The sequence below is a fragment of the Panthera leo genome, chromosome B4, assembly GCF_018350215.1.
Source record: "Panthera leo isolate Ple1 chromosome B4, P.leo_Ple1_pat1.1, whole genome shotgun sequence".
NCBI classification, from domain to species: domain Eukaryota; kingdom Metazoa; phylum Chordata; class Mammalia; order Carnivora; family Felidae; genus Panthera; species Panthera leo.
This window is the reverse complement of record NC_056685.1, coordinates 130,055,228-130,082,470: the sequence shown is the minus strand read 5'-3', so window position 1 is coordinate 130,082,470 and position 27,243 is coordinate 130,055,228. Positions and strand designations below refer to the sequence as shown.

At 51.5% G+C, this 27,243-nt stretch overlaps 1 protein-coding gene across 2 annotated transcripts in view; it reads left to right on the top strand.

Annotated features, from left to right (window-relative positions):
- Window positions 1-1,223: 1,223 nt before the first annotated feature.
- The window catches only part of CACNG2 (calcium voltage-gated channel auxiliary subunit gamma 2), a 108,012-nt gene continuing 81,992 nt past the window's right edge, over window positions 1,224-27,243 (top strand). The window contains exons 1-2 of one of the 2 annotated variants that reach the window (XM_042947698.1): window positions 1,224-1,978; window positions 2,261-2,406. In XM_042947698.1, coding sequence (XP_042803632.1) covers window positions 2,265-2,406 — 142 coding nt within the window. In that variant the 5' untranslated portion in view covers window positions 1,224-1,978; window positions 2,261-2,264. Of the gene's footprint in view, window positions 2,407-27,243 lie in introns of both variants that reach the window. The other variant, XM_042947697.1, reaches the window with a different exon arrangement.

Sequence of the window (27,243 nt, the reverse complement as noted above, 5' to 3'; positions counted from 1 at the left end):
TTGGTAATCACCAAATCACCGAGAAATTGTGAGACAAACTATCTCAACACAAAAACGGAGGGAAAGAGAAGAATGTACGGAATAACCGAGTTAGGAAATTCAAACACCTCTAACCCCCAACGGACCCACCAGACTCACCCCTCTCTCTAGGGCGCTCCCCCCAAAAATGAAAAACAGGGCACCTACATCATGCCTCATGCGCTCTCACTTAACTCCGAAACTGATCAGAGAAAAATGTAATCAATATCAGCAGGAATCTGATGGGCTCCTTTCTCCAGGAGTCACATTAAGGAAAAGTTGCACATATAGGAATGAGAGGTAACGCTGTAATTAACCCAGCATAACGATTCTGCTGAGGAAGAGGGGAGGGCTGTGATGTGTTTCAGTGTTCACAGCAGGGAGATTTTTTATCTCTTCCAATCCAGTTTATGAATGACACGGAAACTTAGAAGGATTCCATTTCACCCACTTCCCCTGCAAACAGGTTTATCCTTGAGATGAAAATCACTGCCCAAGCCCCAGCTACCAGCCACCCTTTCGCACCCTTTTCCATGAATAATCTTTCCAAAATGTCTGCTTGTGGGAGCAGAGTCGGAATTTCACGGAAAACTACAGAGAAACACACACGGTGCACTGCACACCCCGTTAGCCGGAAAGAGAGACAAAGAGACGGAGAGAGGAACGACTAAAAGGAGACGCGGCTAACGTGCCAGTAACAGAACACAAAACAAATCCCCCCAAGACAGCAAAGTGAAAACGACGATTGGAAAAACACAGATAGACCGTGTTTGTAATTACCCATCCAGGCTATATTTTCACCGCTTCCAGGCAGAGAAACGGCTGCTTGAAGTTTTGTGCCCATCTGATTGCGATGGGAGGGTTGTATTTGAAGCTCTGGGCACGTAGAGATGGAATGAGAAGGAGGCTGAGCTGGAAGAAACACCAAGGGGGGAGGGCAGGGGAGAGAGAGTGAGAGAGAGAGAGAGAGAGAGAGAGGGAGAGGGAGAGGGAGCAAGCTATCTCTAGCTACGCCTTCCTCCGAGCTCCGGGAGCCTAGAAGAGCGCTCATTTTAGGATTTGGGGAGAGGGGTAAAAAGAGGGAAGGCAGCCCCCGGCTCTGCCCCGGCCCTGCCGCCCCCGGAGGGAGGGAGGACTCCGGCCCGCGCCCCCCTCCTGGCGGGCCGCCCAGCGAGCCGGGGCGCGCGCGGAGCGGGCGGCGCAGGGAGCTGTCCAGTTCAGCACCACCCGGTAATGCAGTAGGTGGGAGCGCCTCCGCCGGGGGCCGAGCCGGCAGCGAGTGGGGGGGCAGGCGGGCGGCCCATCCTGCAGCAAGACGCCGGCTCCCTTGTTTCCAGGAGCTTTGCAGATAGGGGGAGGGAAACCCGCCTCGATTCTCCGGGAGAAACCCCCTCCCTCCCCCACTTCGCCAACACTACCCCCGCCACCAACAACAATAACCGCCGCCGCTGCTCGTCCTGCCGCCGCCGCCGCCGCCGCCGCCGTGCCTGCCCGCCCTGCTGCCGCCGCCGCTGCCGCTGCCGGGGCAAAACCATGGAAGGCGAGACCCCCGCACCTGTTCAGCTGAGATCAAGGGCTTACAGAATACTGGGAAGTCTGGTCTGAAAAGAAAGCGCCCGAGACCCCCCCCAAGGAAGAGAACTGGCGAAGCAAAGGATTTTCATGGCGCAGGCCGCAGAGCCGAGAACGAAGACGGAAGGTTGCATCCCGGCTTTTACAATCTCTAACTGTCTAGGTCCCGACCATGAGAGATTGTGTTGAGAATGCGGCTGTTCCCTGGTTCACTGTGGAAGCCATCTCCAAATTAGCTATCACATATGGAAACTGGAGACCAGAATTTTAGGAAAAGAGATTAAGGCATCTCACTTGGGGGGGTGGGGGGTGTCTTTTTATTTTTTTTTTCCTCCTTTTTTTAAAAAAAAAAATTTACTGCAACTGGAACAGTTTCTGATCTCAAAAGGCAAGCCTCTCTTCCCGTGTGATCTTTATAATTTACACTCTTTTCCGTGAGCTTTTCTTACCTCCCTGGTTTTATATCTCTCCATATTCTCTATTCACACACAGATCCATTATATTAGTAGTGGAATTATTTTTATTTTTTTGCTTTAGTACTCGCACCCTCACACACACTCTCCCGAGAACCAGAAGTCGGTTGGGTGTTTATATAATGAAGAATTATGGGGCTGTTTGATCGAGGAGTTCAAATGCTTTTAACCACCGTTGGTGCTTTCGCTGCCTTCAGTCTGATGACCATAGCTGTGGGAACCGACTATTGGCTCTACTCCAGAGGGGTTTGCAAGACCAAAAGTGTCAGTGAGAATGAAACCAGCAAAAAGAACGAGGAAGTTATGACCCATTCTGGATTATGGAGAACCTGCTGTCTAGAAGGTATTTGATTTCCCATCTCCTCCCCCTCTCCACCTCACCCCTCCCCTTTTCACTCCCCCTCCCCACCCTCCTCCAAAGAAGTCCCCTTCACATTCCACCATTTTCTTACTTCACTCCTTCCTACCACAGATCAAGGTTGGTTGGGTTAGTTTCAGAGGAAAGAAAATCAATAAGCAAAAGCCATACTCAACTCTCAAGCCTCCACCACCACCCCCCCCTCCCCTAAACCTCTTCATTGGAATGATCTGTGATGTGATGAAAACAACAAGAGATTGTCTTTTAAAGTCAAATGAGCTCTGTCTGCTTTGGAATCATTAGGATTTGCCATTTGGTGTAGCATTGCCATCTACAAGGGGGGGAAATAGCTGTTTCTGTCAACACTGCTCCTCTTTTCGCAATGAAGAATTCAAAAATGTGCTTCCTTTCCCCCCTCCTCCTCCCCTTACTCCCCAAAAGTCCCAGACACATCATCATCTGCAAATCTCCTTTTTTTAAAAAAAAAAAATCTGTTGTTTCTAAGAATCCTTATTTGGTAAATCCTAATTATTCCAGGATCGCAAGCTGAGTTCAAGAGCATTTCGTAATGTCTACGAACCCACACATATCTTTCGGGGCGACTGGCTGCGTGTGTGTATGTGTGTGTTTTAACGTTTACAAAGTCCAAAAATACATACGTCTCTCACAGGAAACAAGCCCAAGTTCTGATAAACAGCAGTTCACTTGCGGGTTAGGCTGAGAACCGGTTCCCTTCCACGCAGTGACATGTCTGTTATCCAGAAGCGAGTACGGTCAGCAATGCAGCCAGCTTGAGCATCAGACATTGTGCAGGGAGGCCGGGAGAGAGAGGCGAGGGCTTGGGGAGCTTGAGGGAGGGAGTGGAGGGGGGGCAGTGGACTGGGGGTGTCAGCTGTTTGCCTTGATCTTGCAGGGTCACTGAGACGTGTGTGCCTGTGCATGTGCTGTGGCCAAAAGGGTCCCCACCGTGAGAAGCCTGGGAGCTCGGGGTACCGCTAAAGGCATGTGCTTCTGAGCCACGTTCATAAGCACAGAAAAAAACTCCTGCAGGTCATAAAACCTGCATTTAGCAACAGACTTTAATACGAGGGACCGCATTTGAATGGCCATGTGTGTATATATACATACATAGAGATATCCGTATGTACAAGCTACAGCTACCCGTAGAAGGATGTGCACAGAGAGATACGTATTTCTGCGTGGAGAGAAAGGCTTATGTGCTCTGCTTCTGACATGAACCAATACCGGAGGCCGTTTGAGGCAGCGCTGGGAAGCGGGGACTGCAGAATTGTTTGTTAAGCTCACCATGGGATGGTGATGCAAGGACTTGAAGCCAGGAGATGGGGGAGAAGAGAGGGAAACAGACAGCAGAGGGAGAAACTGATGTGGCCCCAGGGTCTAACCCAAACTGAGCCAAAGCCGCTCTTTGGGAAACGATTATGTCTGGGAAAGAGCACCAGTTTCGTGCCCCCCTCCCAACATTCTTGGTGCAAGCGGTTGAGTGATGGCTGAACATGTTTTGAATAGCTAAGTGACTTCATTGAGCGATGGTCTATTTGACGCATACTGCATTTGGTGCCCTTTCTCAATCCAAACCGCTGCCTTGAACATAGTCTGCAGGAGAGCTGTAGGCTGAATACTCTATGCTCTTCCCCAGCCAGAGAATCAATATCAGGAAATTAATAGGGACCGTTTTAAACACACCCGTCCTTAAAGAATGAAAAGCCTTTCGAGCAGCTTGTCATTAACAGTGGAAAGGCTTCCATTTAATTAAACATTTATGGCAGACTTTTATTCCAAAAGGGAAGAAAAGCAAAGTGAATGAGAGTTGCTTTAGGGAAATGATCATAGGAGCAATTTGCCTTCCTTGGATGTTAGTCGGATGGAGACAGGCAGCCAAGAAATTAGAGGAAAGACGGAACGTTATTTTAGGAGAAATATACTCAGAAATTGGTAAGTTGGTATAAACATACTTTCTTATCAGGGCTTTACTTGCAAATTCTTCATGTACTGGGATCTTTGAAACATTTTATAATTCCCAGAAGGCAAGGGGACTAGAGGTGGCTTTGGATCACTTGTGCATTAAAAGGCTTAAGTATTTTCATTTAAATTCCATCTGTTTGGTGTCTGCGTCCCCAAATGTGCCGCCCACCCCCCCTCGCTTTCTCGCCACACGGCACCCCACCCCCCCACCCCCGAAACATCTCCCAGAAAGGGTTAGGATTACAACATCTCCCAAGGGTTGTGTGGTGCGCACCAGAGCTGTGGGTTTGGCCCTTCTCCCAGGCCTGGGGCCTCCGGGCAGTGAGGGGGGGCTGGGCCAGGCTCCCTCCAGGATGCTATTCCTTTTCCACTTGTGGCCAAGGCCCAGGCGGGAAGGGTGGGTGCTCGGGGTGGCGGGGGCGGGGGGCGTGCAACCTCGCCTGCATTTTCCAACGCATCCATCCGTATGGGGCTTCGCGGACCTGGGACTGCCCCCAGGAAGTCGGGCCTTGGCCACTTAGGAAGTGGCTGGAAGATTTGAAGCCACTTATTTTGGAAGAATGCACTGATTTCCACAGACTGGAAAAGCACTTGTCTCTGCAGGTTAGCACAGACGGCTCTTGTGAGGTGTTTCTGTGCTTGCTTTTTGGAGCATTCAAAATAGGGTCAGCCTTTATGGGGATCCAGTTGTCGGCACTTTACATTTCCCCCAATCTATGTTTTTTTGTGTGTGGAAACTTGGACCTTCAGGAAAGATTCCCCCGTCGCCTCTTTATCGTGTTTCCTGCCCATACCCCAAAAGTCTGTGAACAGACTTCAAATCTCCCCAAGATGCTCTGATGACTCCAGAGGGAAAGACAACCCCGTCTGCTTCTGATCTCTGCGGCTTTTTGGGTTTTCACTCGGGCTTTTTGTCTCCTGACGTGCTTTCCCCCCGCCATTCCCCCACCCCCGTTCCCTTCTTGATGAAAATAAGAATCAGCAAATATTTGCCTGCCTCCATTGCTGCTTTTGAAGTGAATCAGTCTGCTGAAGAATGAGGAGGGACAGGGCCACCTGTTAGGGGTAGACACACAGCGGGAGACAAGGGAAATCAAGAAGTTACAACCTTTTAATTTTTTTTTCCCCTTGTGCAGGGTAAATAGGAGCGTCTGTGCGAACTTGAAATTCCTAGGAGACTGGGGTCTTTACTGGGATCGAGGGGGTGGGACAGTCTGTGCGTGGATACAGACAGGTGGAGCGTGATAGGAGAAGTCCTTGAACTTTTCAGGAAAGCTGCGCTAAGAGCCTCCAGATGGAGAGAGGGATTGGCCCTTTCAGGGAATATAGTTCAATAAAACCCATGACAGGACACTAAAACAGCTGCTCCGAGCGAGGTGTCTCTGGGCCGAGCGGTGGCTTGCTGCTCAGGATATTAACCTCTGCTGTCACCGAAAGGAATCATGGTCTCCAGGGGCAGCAAGAAATTCACTCTGTGTTTATCCTCCCCTGCGCTTTCCTCGCCTTCCTCCCCTCTGTGCGGGGGCCCCCCCGCGTCTCCCCCAGAGGATTTCCGGCCCTGCAGAGGAGGAACCAACAGCGGGGCAACGTGGTCTAGAGCAGAGACCGCCCTCCCTTCTCTCGCGTGCGTCCCTTTCCTTGCTGTGAGGCAGCACAGAAGTCTTTCTGTCTGGACTGTTAACATTCCCTCTGCTGAATCTCTGAGCTCCTCTTCCATCCACGGCTCCTCCTGTCTTTGCTTCCACGTGCTGCCTGCTCACGGTGACTCTGCCACTCGTTCTACGTCCCTGCTCTCTTTGAGCAAGAAGTGTCTCGCTTTGCCCGAACTGGCTTTGCCCACCTCCCGGTCGCGTACCCTTTGCCCGGCCTGAGAGGTGGTGAGGGCTCCAGGCTGGGTTCAGCCATGGCTGCCTTGCTTCTCCAGAAGGAAAGTATGTATCTTTTATTTTAGGAAGGCCAACAGCCTTTCCCAGATCATCTTACTTTCGTGTGTCGGGCGAGCTGATTGTGGAAGTCGCTTCGCACCCTGGACCCATCACTCCAGAATTCCCAAGTCAGATTCCCCGTTCGACTCTCCTTGGGCGCTTTGCGTGCAATGGGGGGGGGGGGGGGGGGGGGGGGGGGCATAAACATAGTGATGGGTGCATTGATTCCGAAATCCTTAAGATTATTTAACTTAACTCAAACACCATAAGGACGTGTGACAGTCGAGTAATCGAGAAAGAAGGAGGCGAGGAAGTCAGGATGGTCTGTTTGTTCTTCCTGGTGCTTCTTTTTTACAAGAATAGTAATGAGTCATGGAACTCATCATCACAAACTAAGAGGATTCAGAAGGAGTCCGTGTTTAGGGTCGTGCCGCTCCTAACTGGCCAACGGAAAATTGTCAGTAAACTCAGTCTCTGCAAGCAAGGGAAAAATAAATAAATAACCCGTTGGTTTTCTTCCCTTTCCTGCTTTTAAAGTACATCCAAGCCCAGGTGGGTTGTAAGAGGCACCAGAAGAGACACTGTGGGTAGAGAGCAGGCTTTAGGGACCGTCCCCATTTAGTTACCCCGGAATCTTCTATGCTTTAGCAAACCTCCCCACCCAGTCCCCAGGATCCTGAGAACAGTCCTCGAGGTCTTAGGTGCTGACCAGTTTTCCACAGGGCCAAGACCTAAGCATCCTCACCCGGGAAGGCAAACCTGAGTGCTTTACTGAGGCACAAACTCTGGAGCCCTTGCCCACCCGTGCTGCCCTTCCCGCACCCGTGTCCCTCTACAGCTGAGCAGAACCAGGCACACAGGGGTGACACCACCCACCAAGGCCACGTGGACAGAGCCAGAACTTGAATCCAGGGCCCCGTTTCCACCCCGCAAGCCTCCAGAGGGCTCTATGCACATACCCTGGCCTACTGTGGCCCTATGCTCATATTCACTGCCAGCCCTGGGTTTTATTCTGTCTGTGTCCCTTGAAGTGTCCCCCAGCCAGGGCCCAGCCTGAGCCTGTTCTGGCCCACTGGACCTGCACCTCGCAGCGTGACGGTTCTGCCGTAATTCCCTCAGTCCCGTGAGGCTGAGGGAACGCGACCCTGAGCTTCAGGCCAGACCCGCCACGCGCCTCTCTGGGTTTGTCCTTCCAGTTTGGAAGCCTGGAAATGTCCTCAGCTTTATAGTTGCAAGCATCTTTCAGAAAATAGCAAACGTATGTCCCCTGTACATTTTCAGATGGAGCTTTGTGGCATGTCGCGTAGCTGAAAGACTTTTGCAGCCACTCGGGCCTGGGTTCGTTCCAAGCCCTGCAGCCGGCGAGACTCGGGGCACGGCATTTAACCTCTCCGAGCCTCAGTTTCCTTTTCTGTAAAAGGAAAGCAAAACAGCTTTCTCACAGGGCGGCTTCCCTGACCATCTTATTGGCGGTCAAGATCGACAAGCCCAACCTGTACCCCTCCTACAATCCTCCTTACTCCGCCTTCTTTTCCTTTACGGAGTCCTTACCACCTTCTAGCACAGTCCATAGTTTACTCGGGATAGTTGCCGTCTGTCTCCCCCGCCGGCCAGTCAGCTCCACGAGGGCAGGGATTTCTGTCTGGTTTGCTCGTTGCTGCAGCCACAGCGGTTACGACGTGCCCGACGTCAACCCACCTTCGCTGGTGAATGAGCAAACCGCGACTGCCTGCTTAGCGGGGCGGGGATTCGAGCCCGTGGTCCCTTCATACCGGCGAAGGATCGTTCTCGAACTGATCTACGGTGAGCGGTGGTGGCAAAAGCATCCTCTTTCTGACGTTCCAGAAAATGGAGAACTCAACACAGAGGAGGGCGACAGGGAGCGAGGGGGAGAGAGACAAGGGAGGGTGGTGTTCCACACGCAAGGGACGAGAATAAGGAAAGGTAATAAAAAAGAGTTGGGAGAACAACCGAATGCCTGGGAAGGAAGTGCCGGGCGGTGAGCGTCCTGTAAATAGACGGTGGCTGTGTTTTCCTGCCTCCACATCACCCACAGCGGCTGTCACCGAGATCCTTGGGGAGGGCTTCCCACGAGCGTTTGCTTTCAGGTCAGTGGGGAGGAGAAGGCACAAATCCAAACTAATAACGCAAGAGATGTTTTAGACTGTGCAAAATCCAATGGTTCCCTTTCGCCTCAGGTATGAGTATTTTGGCCAAAATACCCGTATTCAAGTGAAATACGCATTTAAAGCTTCTGGGTTGGTTGACAGTCACGGGTCAGGCAACTCCTTCACTCATTTATTTGTTAAACCTTTGGTGAAGTTCGGCAAAGGGCCAGGGGTTGGGCCAGGGGTTGAGGTGGTGCCTTCAGGGTCACGGCCCCCGGTCCTCAGAGACCCTAATTCAAAGAATATATGTACAGGGGCGCCTGGGTGGCTCAGTCAGTTGGGCGTCCGACTTCCACTCGGGTCACGATCTTGCGGTATGTGAGCTCGAGCCCCGCGTCGGGCTCTGTGCTGACAGCTCAAAGCCTGGAGCCTGTTTCAGATTCTGTGTCTCCCTCTCTCTCTGACCCTCCCCCATTCATGCTCTGTCTCTCTCTGTCTCAAAAATAAATAAAAGTTAAAAAAAATTAAAAAAATATATATGTACATTACAACTAAGACAGTGCTCTCCAGGGAGGTCACATGGGGCTGTGAGTTCGCAATATTGAGGTGGTATCTAATCCGGGAAGGCTTCCCTGAGGAGGTGAGGTGAGAACGATTATCTGAAGGAGGAGTAGGGGTTCATGGGGTGAAGAGAGGAAAAAGGATCATTCCAGTTCAGAGGGCAGCAAGTGCAGAGATCAGTGAGGAAGAACGAGACAGGGGCCTGGGTGAGGCCGGTGGCTGGGGGAGGGGGGGCAGGTAGAGAGTTTGGGGGGGGGGGCAGTGCTGGACGGTGCGGGGAGAGGGCTTCAGAGGTAGTTAAGACTCAAAGGTGCGAGGCCTTGTTAGTCTTGCGGAGTTTTGCTCTCTGCCTTCTGGCTTCTTGCTTATAAGCTGTGTGACGCTGAGCTAGTGAATTCTGTCTCTGTGCCTCCCTTGTGCCATCCATGTGGTGGAGGTGACAGTGCCTGCCCCTAAGGTTGCTGCGAGGTTTCGGGCGCCGTTCTCCTCTCTTCTCGGTGTGTTCCCCTCCCCGTCTCCATCCCAATGCCATCAAGGCCTCCAAACTTCCCGTGACAGCGCAGAGAAGGCCGGGAATAGATAATACTCCACTCCAATCGAGTAAATTCAAAATACACTCAGTGGAGGTGTTGACGGCAGGTGCCAGCCCTGTGCCAACATAAGAAGGCAGTGGCGGGGTGCCTGGTGCCTGGGTGGCTCAGTCGGTTGGGCGGCCGGCTTCGGCTCAGGTCACAATCTTGCGGTTTGTGAGTTCGAGCCCCGCGTCGGGCTCTGTGCTGACAGCTCAGAGCCTGGAGCCTGCTTCGGATTCTGTGTCTCCCTCTCTCTCTGCCCCTCCCCTGCTTGCTCTCAATCTCTCTCTCTCTGCCTCTCTCTCTTTCTCTCTCAAAAATAAATTAAAAAAACATTTTAAAAGATTAAAAAAAGAAAAGAAAGCAGTGGTGAGCAAGCCCCCACCTGCCTGAGGGCCATCCCGGTGAGGCCCCGTGGGGGATCCTGAGGAACAGGCATGTCACAGGGTGGCCCGCTCCGTACAAGCTATGTGACATGGCCCTGTTGCTGCCTTCGTCACCCTCCCGCAAGTTCAGAGGGATTCCTGGCGCCCCTTACAATCAGTTAGGACCATGGAGAATTTGAGCTGGAGTTTGAATGCAGCTCAGTCCTATGCAGCAGACTTTTGGAAAAGAGGAACGAGAGAGAAGAGGGACGTTAAGTGTGTTCCCCGACCCCCCACAAATGCAGGTCGACCATTGTGCGGTCGTCGCTGAGTCGCATGACCTCACGGCATCCCGGTCCTCTCTCCCGGCTACGAAAGGTGCTGTATTCTCCTGGTCCCGTCTTCCCTCACTTCCCCGGGCACTGTTAGTTTACAAAGTGGACCATCCTCTTAAAAATAGCTTTTGGGGGCGGGGGGCGGGGAGGACAAATTTGATGGACACATCAATTGTCAAACGCGCTCTAATTTCAGAAACCTTGCAACCTGAATTACGTGCCTTCGAACCAAAGGAAGGTGGTGAGCTTTCTGGCCTGCGGGCAGGGTGCCGAGAGAGCCCAAGGGATTCTGCCCGCAGGCAGCTGGTGCCTGTCCCGTGACTCCGGGAGCAGCAGAGGGCGGAACAGTGTGGTCCTACCGACACCTTTCTCGACAAGGGAGAGGGCGATAGTTGATCTCTGTTCAGTAGCTGTTCCCGGAGCACTAGCGGGTATGAGCTTTGAGGACAGAGTCAAAGGCTCAGTCTCTGCCCTCGGGGCAGAGGGACTTCTCATCTGGCAGGGGAGACACAACGGTGAACACACGAAGATGACGGCACAGCAGGAAGCATAAGCACAGGGGATTCTGGGAGCGCAGAGACCGGGGAGGGGTGGATGCCGGGGGAGACCGGGTTCTGAAGGATGCGTAGGGGTGAGCAAGCTGGGGAGAGGGTGAGCACCTCAGACCGAGGGAAGGGCCGTGTGCAGAAACAGACGCCCGAGCCACCGTGCAGAGGGTCCCACGCGGCTGGAAGGTAGATGGCAAGGAGGGGTGAGTCTGGGAGGCGACGGGACCGCCTTCCAGAGGGACAGAAATGGCTCAAGGGGCAGTGTGTGTTTCCCCCTGGGAGAAAGGGAGGCCCAGAAAGGCGGAAGCAAGGGCAGCAACCGGCTTGGCCCCCCAGTGAGCTCCCCGGAGGCTGAGTCTCTCACAGGGGGGGCGGTGGGGGGGGGTGGGGGGGGCAGGGGGGTGGCAGGCATCAGGGGCCAGAGGTGGTGAGCTCTCTCCCGGGAAAGGGAGTGAGCACGTAAGTTGCGCGGAGCTGGTTGTAGTAAACAGAGAGAAGAGAGAAGATCCTAGGGAATGCACAAAACAGGTGCATCGAGATCTGCCCCCCTTCTCTTTTGACTTCCGGGTGTATTTCCCCTGGAGCCCCCAGTCCCGTGAGCCTCTTTCCTTTCCCTTTTCCGCCTTTCACGTTGACTTTTTCCTTTTTAGCGTTCACTTGCCTGTGATCCGTGTGCCCCTTTAGGGGCTGTATGCTCCGTGCCGGCGGGGCCGTGTCTGCCTCGGCACGGAGACAATGCTGAGGAGCCAGCGTTGGGTGAACCGCTAAGCAGCACCTGCCCTCCAGCAGCTCCCACGGAGGGAGGGACCTGGCTTCCAAAGAAAAACCCGGAGCATCCTCTAGACCGCGCTTTTCTCCTAGGCTCGGCTGGAACCACTTGGTGAAAGACCCGAGAAGAGGCGGGTGTCTCCCTGGCACCCTGCACCCCCCACCCCCACCCCACCCCACCCCCAGGGCAACAGCTTTGCCATAAATGAGCTTCAGGAAGCCGATAAGGCCACCGCCAGCCTTTTCTCTTAATCTAAATCCTGGTCCTTATCACCCGGCCCAGAGGTACTGACTTAGCAGCCCTGAGCCTGCCTCTGAAGAGTCACCACTCCTTTCCCTTCCTGACGCTGTATTTATTCACTCTTCCCTGAACTTCCTTGACCTTGGGTAGTCTTCCAGCTGCTAACAAGAGTGCCAAGGATTAGCTCTGAGATCCCAGGTGCACGGTTGCTGTGGCCTCGTTGTATGGGGAATCAGAACCTTGCTTTGCTCTACAGCATCCACCGTGCAGTTTCGGTGCCAGCCTCTCTCTGCCCTGGCTGTGGGGCACAATCCACTGGTGACTGGCTCTAGCCTTTCTTCCAGCCAAGCCCCCGTGGCTTTCCTCTGTCGCTTTCTCTGCCTAAAGGATCATTCACTCTTTTCTGTCACTTCTCTGCCCCCAGCCCTCTGTCTGTACGAGTCTTATCCCTCATCCTTCTTGAAGTCTCCCTAAGGGTGGAAACTCTTCTCCCCAGGTTTTCCTCCAACGTGTTTGGCAAAGAAGGTAGCCCTGACATCACGTCAACAGTAATCATAACATAAATAATAATAGCTGATCATTCGTGGAGTGCCTCCTTCGCGCTAAGCACTCTTTAGATGCTTTTCAGAGGCTAGCTCTTGCGTAACTTTCACAATTCTGAAGGTACATGCGGTGATGCCCGTTATCTCCATCTGAAGAGGCTCAGAGAAGTTAAGTAACTCGCCCGAGGGCACACAGCAAGTCGCAGAGCTGGGATTCCAGCCCAAGTCTGTCCGTTCCCCAAACCAGTGCACAGCCTTCCTAGTGCACTGTTATATTTCCCATCATCCCCTAGCCCCCAAGTTTATACATAAATCTCTTGGAGAACTCCATGCATGATGCAGTCTTCAGAACTTTGAAGCTTACATTAGGAATATGCTCCTTACACAGGGCAGAGTGGGGGGACGTGGAGGGACTGCCAGTTTCTTTCGTTGCTTTGACGACAGAAGAACGCCTCAAAACGCATGGACATCGTGCTAGCTACAGTTTCTGGAGGGGAAAAGGGGTGAAAAAATATATATATATATGTATATATATATATATATATTTATTTATTCCCTCTCCCCCACCCTCTGCCAAAAGGGCCTGTTCCCTACCACATTCCACCTGTCTCCAGGATTCAGCTAACTTGTCACTTCCCCGACACCTCAGCTGCCTCCCACTAGGTTACAACCCCTCCCTCTTTCCTTCCACAGCATCCACATGTGTCTCTAACACACCTTCCCTCTTCCCGTTGCTTGTTCCCAGTTCTGTCTCCGCTTCTAGACCGTGAGTTCCCTAATCCTTTTCATCGACAAAATTCACCCGGTCACTATGTGCCAAGTTCCATCCCAGGCTCCAGATTTTAAAAAGGTGAAAAGACGGGGCCCCTGCCCTCCAGGAGCTTCTGCTCTAGTGGGGGATAGAGGGACACAAGCAGCCACGCTCCGGGTGGGGACCCTGCTCCAGGAAGAGGCGTGAGACAGCACGGAGTGTTCAGGGGAGCACAAGAGGTTTCTGGTATTGCTGGGGGCCAGGTGTGGGCGGGGAGGTAGGGGAAGGTATTAGTACCCGGGGGACAAGATTGGACAGAGCCCACATCGTGGAGGGATGGCTGTGCTGTGCAAAGAGCCCAGAGAGGAGAATGTCGGGAAGGGAAGGGACATGGTCAAACTCGCACTTTGGAAGGATTGTTCGGGAAGTAAAGATGGGGACAGGACGGGAAGGGCAGAGCGGAGACTCCAGGAAGGAGGGGACTGCATGGTCTGGGAAGTGATGAAGCAGCTGGCCCAGGGCAGGGGACTGACCCTAGAGGATCCACAGGACCTGGGGACTGTCGTTGTGTCAAGTAAGGTGTGACAGTGAGTGACCTTGTCTGAGTCGGTGCGAGCAAACAGGAGACATCTGCAGGGAGAAGACGAGGCCTTTCGTCTTGGATAGAGTGATTCCCACCTGTGTCCCCTTGGCCTCGCCCAGTGCCGGGCATATAGTAGGAGTTCAGTCAGTGTTTGTTCAATGAATGAATGAATGGATGGATGGATAGATGGATGGATGAATGACTATAGAAAAAGCACATAGAACGTAGCTTCGCGTCTGAGATTAGGATACATATTTAATCTCAGATTTTTCTCCCAGCACCATAGTAATCCCAGGATATTCCAGCCAGGCCTGGAGCTCCAGTCAGCTCTGGCATTTGCTGGCCTGTGTTCAAGCCCCAAACCTATCACTTATCAGCGAGGTGACCTTGGATGAGGAGTGTCACCTCTCTGACTCGATTTTCTCATGTGTCAGTGGGAAAAGTTGTATCTCACTCTTGAGTTGGTCATGAGATTTTAGTAAAATGCTCGTGTAAAGTGCTCGGCGAGATGCTGATACATAGTAAGTGCCACTGTCCTTATCCGTAGTGTGGCGATTGTGGTCACCCTAGCAGTTGCAGACGGTGGCCTGCCAGCGAGTTGTGTTTAGCCCTCGAATCTTCCACAAACGAAGAACTTTCCTATAAAAATTCCTAGTCGTGGCTTCACTTGGGAGAAAAACAAAACAAAACAAATCGGTTTTTTTGTGACCCCGGGACCCCATTCCTGTTTGGCCACCGATGGCAGGGGCCGGGCGGACAGTAGGTGGCCCCTTCAGGCGTGGCAGGTGCTCTGAAGTCCCCCGGGGTCCCTGCCGCTCCCACGTGTCTTCCGTGGCCGCTTCGCCCCTGTGGCCTCCCTCCAGCCTCCCTCCACAGCGCATCTGAATTTGCAGCCGCTCCTCTAAGGCCAACGGCAAATTGCAGGCAGCGTCTCTGTCTCCTGGTGGCCAAAAATGCTGAGAATGTAAGCAAAACAGCAGCCCGGGCAGGGCAGAGCCACTCACAGGACGAAGCAGGCGGCGCCTCCGTGAACAGATGCGTGAATATCTCCCATCCCCAGGGCAGCGCTTGCTGATGAGATCCAGGTGGAGGGCCAGCCGGGCCGGCTCCCTCCACACGGCATCCCATCCGTGTGCTAAACGCTGCCGCCTTTAAAGAGAGCCTCTCACCCATATGCCGCCACCCCCACAGGGTCTCTTTCAGAGGCTGACATTTTCTGACCTTGACCCCGGTTCGGGAAGCGCACCCTGTCGTGCAGGCCATGTGGTCTGCCTTATTCAATAACTAAATGGCAGGCACCAGGGACACAACCCATGTTGTCGGCCTGGCCGAGGAGGGAGGGGAGGGGGCGTTGCTGGAGCACGGGGGGGTTCTCTTCTTTTTTTGCCCAGCGAGCTTCGGAGAGAAGAGGGAAATTTCTAGAGGGTTTTTTTTTTTTTTTTTTGCAGGGTGGGGAGGGTGGACAGGAGGTGCCTGGCAATTGCTCAGAAAGGATATGAACTTCTAGACGTGCAGTTTGATCTGGGAGGATGGTCACATGGTCCACCGTGACACGTGTTGGGTGTTTGGCATGCCAGGCTCTGTGCTCATGAGCGGGGCTCAGAAACAAGTCAGCTCCGGGGGAAGGGGGTCTGCCCTGACCCCCCTGCCGGCATCACCCATCCTCCTCCCAACCTCCCCCTGCCTGTTTTATTTTCTCCATCGAGCCTCCTGCTCTCTGAATTTGTTTGGAGGGCATATTATTTCTCTCCCAACAAGAATAGAAACTCTGGGAGACCAGGGTCCTTTGCCGCTAATGTTGTTATTGATGGTCGAAGGTGGTGTCCACAGGTGTGATGGGAATGGTTGGTGTTCCCTGAGAGTGGACGGTGTTTGAGGGTCTCCTGTGTGTTGGGTCGCGTCCTATGGACCCATCTTCCTTAGGCCACACAGCACTTTCTAGCGAGGGGGTTATGATCTTATCTTCCCAGGAGGAAACAGAGAGAGTGTATTAGTTTCCTACGGCCTGCTGTGACCAATCACTACAAACTCAATGGCTTAAGATAACACCAACTTATCACCTTACAGCTCTGGAGGTCGGGAGTCTGAAATTGGTCTCACTGGGTTAAAATCAAGGTTGTCAACGGGGCCATGTTCCTTCTGGAGGCTCGGGGGGGGGGGGGGCGTGACTCTGTCTCCTGGCCTTTTCCGGCTTCTAGAGACTGGCCGCGTTCCAGTGGGGCAGAAAGATTTCCTCCATTTTCAAAGCCCAGCAGGTGCCAGACAAAGTCCTTCTCGTGCTGCATCTGTCTGAATCTGGCTCTCCTGCCTCTCTCCTCCACATGTAAGGACCCTCGTGATTACACTCGGCCTGCCTGGATAATCCAGGATAATCTCCCTCTCTTAAGATCAACTGATTAGCAAACTTAATTCCATCTACAACCTTAATTCCCCTTTGGCATGCAACATAGCATATTCACAGGTTACAGGAATTGGGATGGGGGGCATCTGCAGCCGGCCCTTATTCTGCCTAGCACGGGAAGCAAGTGTTTAAAGATGCCCTAACGTCACAGCCTCAGAATGGTACTCCTGGAAGGGATTTTAGGGCTTGTACCAGGAGGGATCAGATTTGACAAGTAACAGAAACAGAAAATTAACAGAGGCTTAAATGAGACAAAAGTTTTTCCTCTCTTAAGTAAACCAATCTGGAGACAAGTTTGGTCTGGAGTCACCACAAGCAGGTTAGCGACGCAGGTGCCTACCTGCTCACCATCCCTGTGGTGTGGCCTTCAACCCCACAGTCTATAATGGCTGCCAGAGCTCCAGCCACTGTCTTCAGATTCCAGGCTTCAAGGCAGAGAATGGCACGAAGAGACAAAGGCAAAAGGGCACCTGTCCCATGGTTCTTAAGGAAGTGTCCTAAAAGATATCACACAACATTTTTGTTTTGGTCTCATTGGCCACAAGTTTGTCACCTGACCATACACTGGCTGTAAGGAAGTCTGGAAAACATAATCTTTATTCCAGATTGAAGGAGGGTATCTAGCAGTGCATCCAGGGAGCTCATCTGGTCCAGACCCTCACTTTGGGCCCCAAGAACTTGAGGCCCAGAGAGGGAGGGGATTCCGCCAGCGGCGTGGAACCAGCCAGCAATGGTGCTGGGACCAGCATCCATGTGACCCCGGTCCCATCCCAGCATCAGTGCAGAACCTCACGCACCCAGTAGGGCGCTTAGCACACAGCAGGAGCTCAGTAATGCTCGGTGGAACCAGAGGGACAATTCCCTGGGGACCACGTGCTCCACCTCTCTCTGGGCAGGACCACCAGCACTCATGGATCACTTTAGCCCCCTCCTCCCGCTTACACCCCTGCATACCCTTGGGTGAGCTCCGGGCTTCTCCACCTGTCCCACAAAGTCACATGGGAGGGCGGTAGGATCTGGCCAACGAGAGCCTTCAGATGGCAATGAGAAACAGAGGGACGGGGACGTCTACTTGGAGATGGGGTGTTATGTCTGGCATTCACAGTGGTGGTGTTCACGCTGACACAGCGAAGCGGGGGATGGAGGCTGATCGAAACGCGAAGCCTTTTCCCCACGGGCTGCAAAAGCCAGAGGTGTGGCGTTTCCTGTCCTTGCCAGTTCCGACGTGCACAAAGATTTTCTACTTTCCCAGACTTCTCTGTTTTCAAGTCTCTGTCTCCTCGGCCAGGCAGGAAGGCTCTTGAGACAGGGGGCTGTCAGATTTGCCTGTGTGTCTCATTGCCTGGCAGGGTGCTTGGCACACGATGGGCATTTGGTCAATAAGTGGGAAATCGGCCATTCGGTCTGATGAAATAGCTAAGCCAGGGTCTGGCACATAGTCGACTCTCAGCAAAAAAAAAATTTTTTAAGGAAAGAAGGGGGGAAAAGGAGGAAAGGAAAGAAGGATGGAAAGACAGAAGGAGGAAGGGAGGGATACATTGGTTTGAGTCGTGGCTTGCCATGGAAGCAGCAGCTCAGAGAACAGGCCGCTCTCCCGGCCTCAGCCCTGGAATAGCAGAATCCCTCCCCCAGGACTGAGTTCACAGGAGAACACAAGAACCTGGCCGGGAAGGTCTGTTTCAAAGGGCCTCCCCTCTAGCTTGAGAACACTGTGCCTTTCAGGCTTCCCCGTGGGCCTCGGTACATGGCACCAGGGTTACAAGGACATGGCCTGAGGCAGAATGGGTGGGGTGGCTGATGGGAGGGAACAGGGAACACTAACGCAGGGATAGGAAGCCGCACCCCCCCCCCCCACCGCACCCCATGCCAAGGCTAAGACAGTGGCTTAAAAAGGGAGAGCTGGGGAGAGCAGGAGGCGGGACCAGAAGCTCAGCAAAACGAGGTTGGTGTTGGGGGAGGGGGACGTGGAAAGGGTGGGCAGAGGCCGCTGGGAGGGAGAGAAGACGGCTGAGCACGGGAGGGGGCCATCCCCTCTCGGAGCAGCCGCAACCTTGGAGCCGGAGGGTCCACGACAGTCGGTTGGAGGGTCCGTGACAGTTGGTCGGAGGGAAGAGAAGCGGCCCGCCTCACCCCAGGCAGGGACAGACACCCCCTTCCAGCCCCGAAAACACTGCGGGAGGAGAACTCACCGAGACCCAGAGATCGCAGCGAACAACCAGGCAGGAGAGGTGTATTTGTGGACTGAGCGATGAAGCCGCAAAGCCTGTGGCCCGGACTCGGGCTAAAATTACAGACCGGGAGACAGGACCGCACACCCGAGCAGCCTGGGACCGTAGATCCTCCCTAGAACCCAACCACATCCTACCCTAGTTTTCCCTGACTGATTGACTAAGCGCCATCCAACAGAAAGAGCCCCGCTGGGGCATCAGACGGGCGTGGGTTTGAGTCCCCCCCACTTGTGTAACCTCAGGGAGAGGGGGGTCATCTCTGCTGTTTCTTATCTGCCACAGGACACTGGAATGATGATGCCTGTCATGCAGTGGGTTATAAATTGTAAAATAATCTCTATAAAGGGCTTGTACACAGAGAAGGCGCTCAAAAGATCGGTGATGTTGTAAATCAAGATTTCCCACCCTTCAGCCATTTGGGTTCCGCCTTCATTATGTCTGCCGTGTCCAGCTGCCACCTGTATTGTTATTAACTTAACACTTACCTTTAATTGGCCCTGTTTCCGCCTCATCCTAAGCAATAATAGCCAAGGAATCACTGGCTTAATGCACTAGTTAAAATTTTAACACATATTAAAAATACTCCACTTAAGTCTGCTTAAATGTTCACCCCTCTACCAACTAAATTCATCTCAGATACCACAATAGCCCATCATTCACTTTGCAAACGCACCATTCTGACCTATAAACCTTCCCCCAGGTTTGAAAAAGATGGAGAGACGGGTGTCCCTTTACCCCCATTACTCACAGCTTTTTTTTTCTTTAGTGATAAAGGGGCGGAAAGTGAAGAGAAGGTCAGAGGGTCAATCCACAGAAATTGCTTGGACTCCAAGAGCCTTTCTATGGCGTCAGGAACACTCAGCTCTTAGTTAAGATGTGACCCATTCTTACATCTATAGAAGGACAGGGGCGCCTGGGTGGCTCAGTCGGTTGGGTGGCCGACTTCAGCTCAGGTCATGATCTCGCGGTCTGTGAGTTCGAGCCCCGCGTCGGGCTCTTTGCTGACAGCTCAGAGCCTGAAGCCTGTTTCAGATTCTGTGTCTCCCTCTTTCTGACCCTCCCCCGTTCATGCTCTGTCTCTCTCTGTCTCAAAAATAAATAAACGTTAAAAAAATATATATATAGAAGGACAATGATGCGGACTATCGCCCAGAGAGAGGTCGTGAGCCTAACTCCCTTGTTGACACACTGGCTTGAGCTGGAGAACCTTCCCTCTGTTTTCCTGCAGGGTCTTGAGGAGCTGTCCCTCCCAGGACCACCTGGGTGAGAGGAATTAGCCCTTTCCTCTGCATCTCCCAGAAGTGAAGGGATTTCTTTCTAGAGTCTCTCCAACATTGAGGGATTTGCCCCTAGTGTGAAGAGGTGCTGTGAGATTTCTCAGTAATGATTGCCCTTGGTGGGGGCCGGGGGGGGGGGGCGCTGAGGCCAGCCTTGTAATAATGGTAATGACCGTCTTGCATGACCATCACAGGAGAAAGGATTTAGAGGGACATAGGACAGGTTGGGAATAATGTCGGTTAGGACACCAGGTGTTGGATCAGAGCAGAGGGACACAGGTATTTCCTTCCCTACCTTTGATCCTGACTCAACCACTTAGTTTCACAGGCTCATCTATAGAGCATGGTCTTGAAATCGTAGCGTTGAACTTCACCCCAAGCGTGTTTATCCTGAACATCCAGCACTGTCTCGTTACAGCCTAGCCTGCTGAGAAGAGACAGTTACTTCTTAAACAGTTGAACAAATCAACACATTATCGAAGGTATAAACTGATTGCTGGGTATTACTGTGGGGGCCTGGAAATAAATCACCGTCTATGCAGCCGTGTACGGAGAGGCCAGGGAAGAAAGGATGCCTCAAAGGACGAGTTGAGAGCAGCATGCTTTTCCTTTGGAGGGGCCTGAGCTGTCGTGAACTAGTTGGCTCTAAGAGCCCCCTTTGGGATGGCAGGCGTGGGGGAAGTAAGCGTTCTCGCAATGAAGCTGATGGGATTTTAATAGCCAGACAGATGGCCTGAGAAAAAAAGGAAGATTTTTTTCAAATGAGGGAAAACACTTCCATAGCTTCCCTTCAATTAAAACAAAGTGAGAGCCCTCCACGTCAGGAAGATTTATCACCATTATTAGTATTGTCAGCTTGGAGGTCTTCTTTTTAATAATTGCGTGATTAAGCATCAATAACAAAGTAGGGTAGTATTTTCAAACAAATTAGAGGGTGTAGCTGTCCACTGACTTTCAGTGCAATTATTATCACTTTGGCTTCATTTGATTTCACAATTTAATAATGATCCCAAATAATTATGTTGTTGCCATTCTTATTTATACAAACAAATATTTATTGTTTATTCGATTTCTTAGTGTCCACCCTCCTAATAACTGTAGGGTTCCGTACAAGCCACCGGTGAGCAGTCAGCATTTCTCAAAATCTGGTATCACAAAACCTCGGATGAAAAGGAAACGCAAACAAAAGAATGTCTTCGAAAAGAAAGGGAGGATAGAGAGAGAAGGAAGAGAGGAAAACAACATCTACTGAGGACACTCCTAGGTGCCAAGTGTTTTTATCGTTCCCTCAGAACAATACACAGCATCTGTTTTAGGAGCCCCCGTAGCAGGAAGGAGAGATTAAGGAGCTGAGAGATTAAGTCACACAGCTAACAGGTGCACTGGTGGGAGTCAGGTTCAGGGTTCCCTCCTCACCCTCTTCACTCCAACAGGGGGGCTTCCCACCCTGCAGCTCCTTCTCAAGCATCACCACGCTGTGGGAACCATTCCTGTCCATGGTGATGGGCTGTCTCAGAGTGTTCCTGCGGGGGGTAAAAAGGCAGTGAGTTCACAGGGAAATCCTGCCCCCTGGTCTGCCTATGTTACACTTCCCTAATTCAACGATCAGGTTCTCCTAAGGGCTGAGGATTGTAAGGACAAGCTGATGGCAGAAGGAGAGCTGATCCCTAAGAGCATGCAGCCCAGGCATCCTTTGGCTGTACCAGAAATGGACAGAGAGGAGGACGTGATATTCCACAGGAAATGTACATGTACCATGCACATGCCTACCATGAGCTGGGTGCTTTGGGAGCTACAACCGTATGGACCTTCTTTCATTCAATCCCTACTGTGTTTCTTATATGGCATTGATTCCCATTGCACAGATGAGAGAACTGAGGCCAAAAGAAAAATGACCTTTTCAGGCTAGTTGTTGGAAGAGTTGGGACTTAAATCCTGTATACCCAATGGATTCCAGACATTAATAATCGATTTTACTTCAGCATCAGGGTCATGAATTTTGATAAGGGACAAAAGGAAAGACTGGGAAAGATTAGGGATGTGACCCAAAAAGAGACTGAGAATAAAGGTGGTGGCCCAAGGGACTATGGGTTTAATTCCTTTTTGGTCCAAAAGCTGACACTCGACTCCAATTCAACAAGCACTCACCGGATGTCAACAATGTGCACATCATGGCCCTAACGCACTGGCTACGAACCAAAGGTTTGGATTTGCTGACTTCTTCCATTTTAGAAACTTTTGATGCTGAATAAAGACATGCACTCTTTTTTCCCACAGAAAGATAAAATAGTTTAGTTTCTCTTCATCATTCTCTTTCTAAATAAGAAAGTTCTGGTCTCTGTACTAGGGTGTTTGGAAGCATTCTCTATGTGCTAAGTTGCCGTACTGGTTCGCTTTAGGTTTTGAGCTCCAAATAAGCTGCAGGTGAGCGTGGAGGTCTGAAGAAAAAGGAGAAAGTCCTAGAAATACAACCAAAAAGAGAAAGAAAAAGATGATGATGATAGATGAAAGATAGATAGATAGATAGATAGATAGATAGATAGATAGATGATAGATAGATAATAGATGGATGATGGATGGATGGACAGTTAGATGGGTGGGTGGATAGACTGATGGATGGATGGATAGATTGATCAATCAATCAATAATGAGATATACATCGGCAGATCTTGAGCTTCTAACTTATTTATGAATAAAGCAGATAAAAATTTGTAAATAAAAAACATAGAAAGTGATTTTTCCATGTTCATCCCTATTAATAAAAATATAAATAAATATATAAAGAGGTTGACAGGAGTGAGGTACCTGGGTGGCTCAGGTGGTGAAGCATCTGACTCTTGATTTTGAATCAGCTCGTGATCTCCCAGTTGTGATACTGAGCCCCATGTGGGGCTCCATGCTTGGCATGGAACCTGCTTAAGATTGTCTCTCTCCCTCTCTCTCTACTTCTCCTTCTCCCTCTCTCTCTAGATAAATAAATAAATTAATTAATTAATTAAAGCTTCTTTCTCTAGATAAATAAATAAATAAATAAATAAATAAATAAATAAATAAAATAAAGGTTGACAGGAGACAAAGAATGGAATGGTGCAGGACAGAATCAGAGTTATTAGGTGTGGTGGTGATGGTGGTAACAATGAAGATAGTGGTGAAGGAAGGTGGTGCTGATGGTGGTGGTGATGAGATGATCACGATGATGGTGGCCGTAGTGGTGATGGTGGTGGTGATGATCATGATGGTAGCAATGATGATGATGGTAATGGTGGTGATTATGTTAATGATGGTGGCATCAGTGGTGGTGGTGATGATGTTAGTGATGACGATGATGATGGCGGTGATGGTGGTGGTTGTGGGGATGGTGGTGGTGGTGATGGTGGTGATGACGGTAATGGTGGTGGTGATGATGATGTTAGTGATGACAATGATGACGGTGATGGTGGTGGCGATGGTGATGCTAATGGTGGAAGCAGCAGTGATGGTGGTGATGGTGGTGGTGGTGATGATGTTAGTGATGTTGATGGTCATGATGGTGGTGGTGGTGGTGGTGGTGCCAGTGGGGGTCTAGTGGTGATGGTGATGAAGACGTAGTGATGAAGGTGGTGGTGATGGAGATGGTGACAACAGTGATGATCATAGGGATTGTCATCATGATAAGAACGTTCGGAACATTCTTTACAGTGCCCAAAGGCTTTGAACTCATGGTGCTTCATTTTAGAAGAGAAACCCTATTCACAGCAATATGCTGGATTTGTCAAAACAACAACTATTTCTAATTCTAGTTCCACCACGAGTGTCACCTCAGCTCAGAGTTCAGAGAAAAGGGAGGAGAGCCACGGGCTCTTCCTGCCTCAAACACAAGCGGACCACTGGACAGGGACAAAGGAACAGTTACAGAAGCCAGGGTGAGGCTGCAAAAGCCCTTTCCCCCCTTCCCTCAACCACCCGCCCCCAGCCCAAGGTCATTCACTCAAATCAGTCCCCAAAATTGATACTACCTAATACCCTTGTCATGTGACAGCTGTGTAGGGGCTTTTACAAAATGCAAAAATGATTGTGGTCTGATTCCTGGTGGCTAAGTAAAAATCATTTGTGATCACTGAAACGTATTTACTTTTTAACTAGGTAGCGGCCGAGAATGAGGAATCCATGGAGAGCAATCTTCTGTAACCTCTTAAGGAGTCCCACGGACATAGCAAGGGGGGGCGGTCCGTGGCTGGTGCCTTGGCTGTTTTCCACATCTTCCTGTAAAGGCCTTTAGCCCTGACTGCCCACCACAGTTCACCGGAACTGTTCCCACATCCTTTTTTTTTTTTTAAGAAAATTTAAAATGCTGACGGATACACTGCCAACAAAATGATTTCTTCAAAAATAACCTAATAACTGAATATCAGATTAAGGCACGGGCAGCTGTACGGTTTCCTCTGGCCATGCCAGGTGCCAAAATAATTGCCTGCTCTGGTTGCGCCGAAAACTTTGGGGATGTTGGCTGTGTCGGAGGGCTGGACATTCCGGCAATGACACGAACCACATGTCCTTGGGAAGAGGGGGTGTGATGACGTCCCCAGCAGGGTTTGAGGAGTGGGAGAATCAGGTCAAATGCCTGGGGACGTACCTGGGGAGAGAAGAGGTTGCTGTCGGAGGTGCAGCTCTGTCTTGGGTATTAAAAGAAGGGGCTGGTGTCACCTGTAGAGAGGGAAGGTAGCCGTCTGGCTCCGGTCCAGTGGGGCGGGGGAGGGGAACAGGTGTGAATGACTAGCATGGAGGTGGAAATTGGGTCAGATCTGTAGTGTGGGGAGGCGTAGGGGGAATGTTATCGCATGTGCATGGGGAAGGATGCAGCCAAATTGGGTCACGTCTTTGTGGAAATGACGAGAGAACTGGGTCAGAACTGTGGGGGAGAAGGCTCGAGAATTGGGTCGCGTCTTTGGATAGAAGGGGGAATTGGGTCAAACGTGAACGTGTGTGGAAAGAGGGTAGTAGAAGGTGATAGAGAGAGTGGGCTGATTCTCTAAGATCAGAGGGGAAGGGGGATGAGGGGGCACCTTTGGTTCACACAAGGGTTAGAAACTGAGATTCTGACTGATGGCCATCTTCTCCCAGTTCTGGTGACTTGCTGGCCCCTGTCATGTGACATGGGACAAAGTCATGTGACATGGGACAAAGTCAGGCTTTCCTGCTCCTACCCCCCCCCCCCAAATCGCGTGTCATAAACCTCAGCCAGGACAGGGTGTGATTCATTCTTCAGCGCTTTGCAAGCCAACCCCAATTGGCACCTGGGGAGGTAACAATCCCATCACTTGATGTGGCCCCATTTGACCTGGGGTCTAAGCCTGGGGAGCAGCTGCCCTCCCCTCTGGGTTCCAGCACATCAATAGGTTCAACCCTAAGCCTCCCTCCGTCCCCACCCCTGGCATCACTGCGTGACCTGATGACTCAGAGCCTCAAAGTACATTTTGTAAATGACAGCTCAGTAACAGGTTCCTATTAGCGACCTCCAAACTGGCTTTGTTCAAATCCATGCGATCAAGGGCCAGTCAAGCCACAGCAGTACTTAAAAGGGATGTACTTTTATTAATTAACTGAGTTCCCATTGGCTACTTGGTTGACGAGACCTGTTCTCAAGGCAAAAACAGAACGTGCTATTCACAACTCCGTCGGCTGTGACACTCTACGGAGAAAATGTATTAAATCCACAGAACTTTATTACGATTGAATCGAGCCACAGGGTCAGCACACGCCAGCACATACTTCTCCAGTAATTTCAGCTTCATTTATGCCCATGTGGGTTAAGGAGGGTTTCTATTAAAGCGTTCAGCACACCCGTGACCGGCCATGTCCTCTTGGGACCGACGTAAGGAGTTATAATGAGCCTCCTCAGATAGGGCCTCATTGGTTAAATCTGCATTTCACCTCCTTCTGAGAATTCCCTTCTATTGATACGGATCACCGTGATTAATGAGACAGGCTTCTGTGGCCTATGGGCCACTCTGATGCAGCCCCGAGGAAGATGCTCGTGTAGGCAGCACAGTGGTAGGGAAACCGTATCACTCCCTATGCCCTGGACGATGTTTAAGAAAGGACAGACCAAAGAACTAAATGCTTCCTATCCTTAAGGTGATACTGGTAGTATTTTGGAATGACGGGGAAAGATGCCTGACAAATACCCTCATGGATTGAACAACGTGACTCTGGTTTTTCCCGGAGCCTTGGAATCTCTGAATGTAGAAGGATCTTGCAGAGTCTGAAAGCCTTCGCCAGGAGACGAAGAGAGGGAGAGGGACTGAAAGCGAGCCGTTCCCTCTGCAATTCAAATCAAACCTTCGTTTTCCTCCGCAGAGTTATTTTAAGTCATTCATTATTATTTTTCCTCTGAAGCGGAGGCCGGTTGATACCTGCAAGATTGTTAGACCCGAAGAGCGTAAAGAGGACACTGAAGTATTATGCCTGCTGCAATTTCAGATGAATTTGGTGCTGACAAAAGATTTTTAAAATACACACGCGTGCGCGCGCGCACACTTCATATTACAAGAGGCAGAAAGGGAGACAAGTCTTCCGACCGGCAGCTGAGGGAAACGAGGCCCCCGCCGTTTTTCTAGGGCCCTCGCTGAGGCTGGCCGGCAGATGTTCCCACACCGTGGGGTAGAGGAAATGGCACCAGATGTGGGGGCAGAGGATCTGGGCTGGCGGCGGTCTGCTCTTCCACTTCTGGGCGGTGTGACCTTGACCGAGGCCCTTTCTTCACCCTCTGAGGCTGTGCGTCCCTCTGTGAAACAGAGGGCGGGTAATTCCTGCCTCCTCGGTGGTGAGCCATGGCAGACAAAGGACTTCTGGCAGATCGGCTCACTTCATGCCTCCTCCGAGCAGTCTCCCAGGAAAAGGGTGCTGACAAGACCTGGGCTTCCAGGGTGGATCTGAGACTCCGGTGACTTAAAATAGGAGTCAGCTGGTGACCTGAGGCCAGTGGTTCAGCCTCTCTGGGCCTCAAGGTTCTCATTGGCAAAACGAGTGAAATCGTTATTCCGGCGAGCTCCTGACCTGGGCGGGGGGGCTGTGACTGACACACGGCAGGTGCACCGTCAGCGGTTACAGGTGACTCCGAGGGTCGCCGTGAGGATCCAGCCCGATGGCGCAGACAGCGCTCTCAGTAAGGACGGTGACTGCCGCTACCATCGTCACGCCTGTTGACCGTCACTGTGGTCGGCAGCGGTCACAGAAACTTCAAGCCAGTCCTTCTCTTCCTCCCTCTCTCTCTTTCTCAAACCTCTCCCTACGGAAAAGGAGGGAGCAGTGAGCGGGGCACTCGGGAGCCCTGACACTCCAGCGACAGCCGTGTCTTCAACTGGTAGGGTGACATCAGGAACTTAATGTAACCCAGCAGGCCCCGGGGGTTGTTTGATGGGACGTAATTCCTAGAGCCGTTATCCATACAAATGAGACTTGCCACCTTGGACGTACTCCCAGCTCTTTGAAAAAAAAGTCAACATAAAAAGACGCCCGTGTCACAGGATGGAATTCACTCCCACCCGGCTTCAGAAACTGACCGGAGCCTACCTGTTGGGTCCCAGGAGGAGAGGAGGGGAAAGGACTGAGACTTTCCGATCACTCACCTCCTAAGTCACTGTATTTTATCCCCC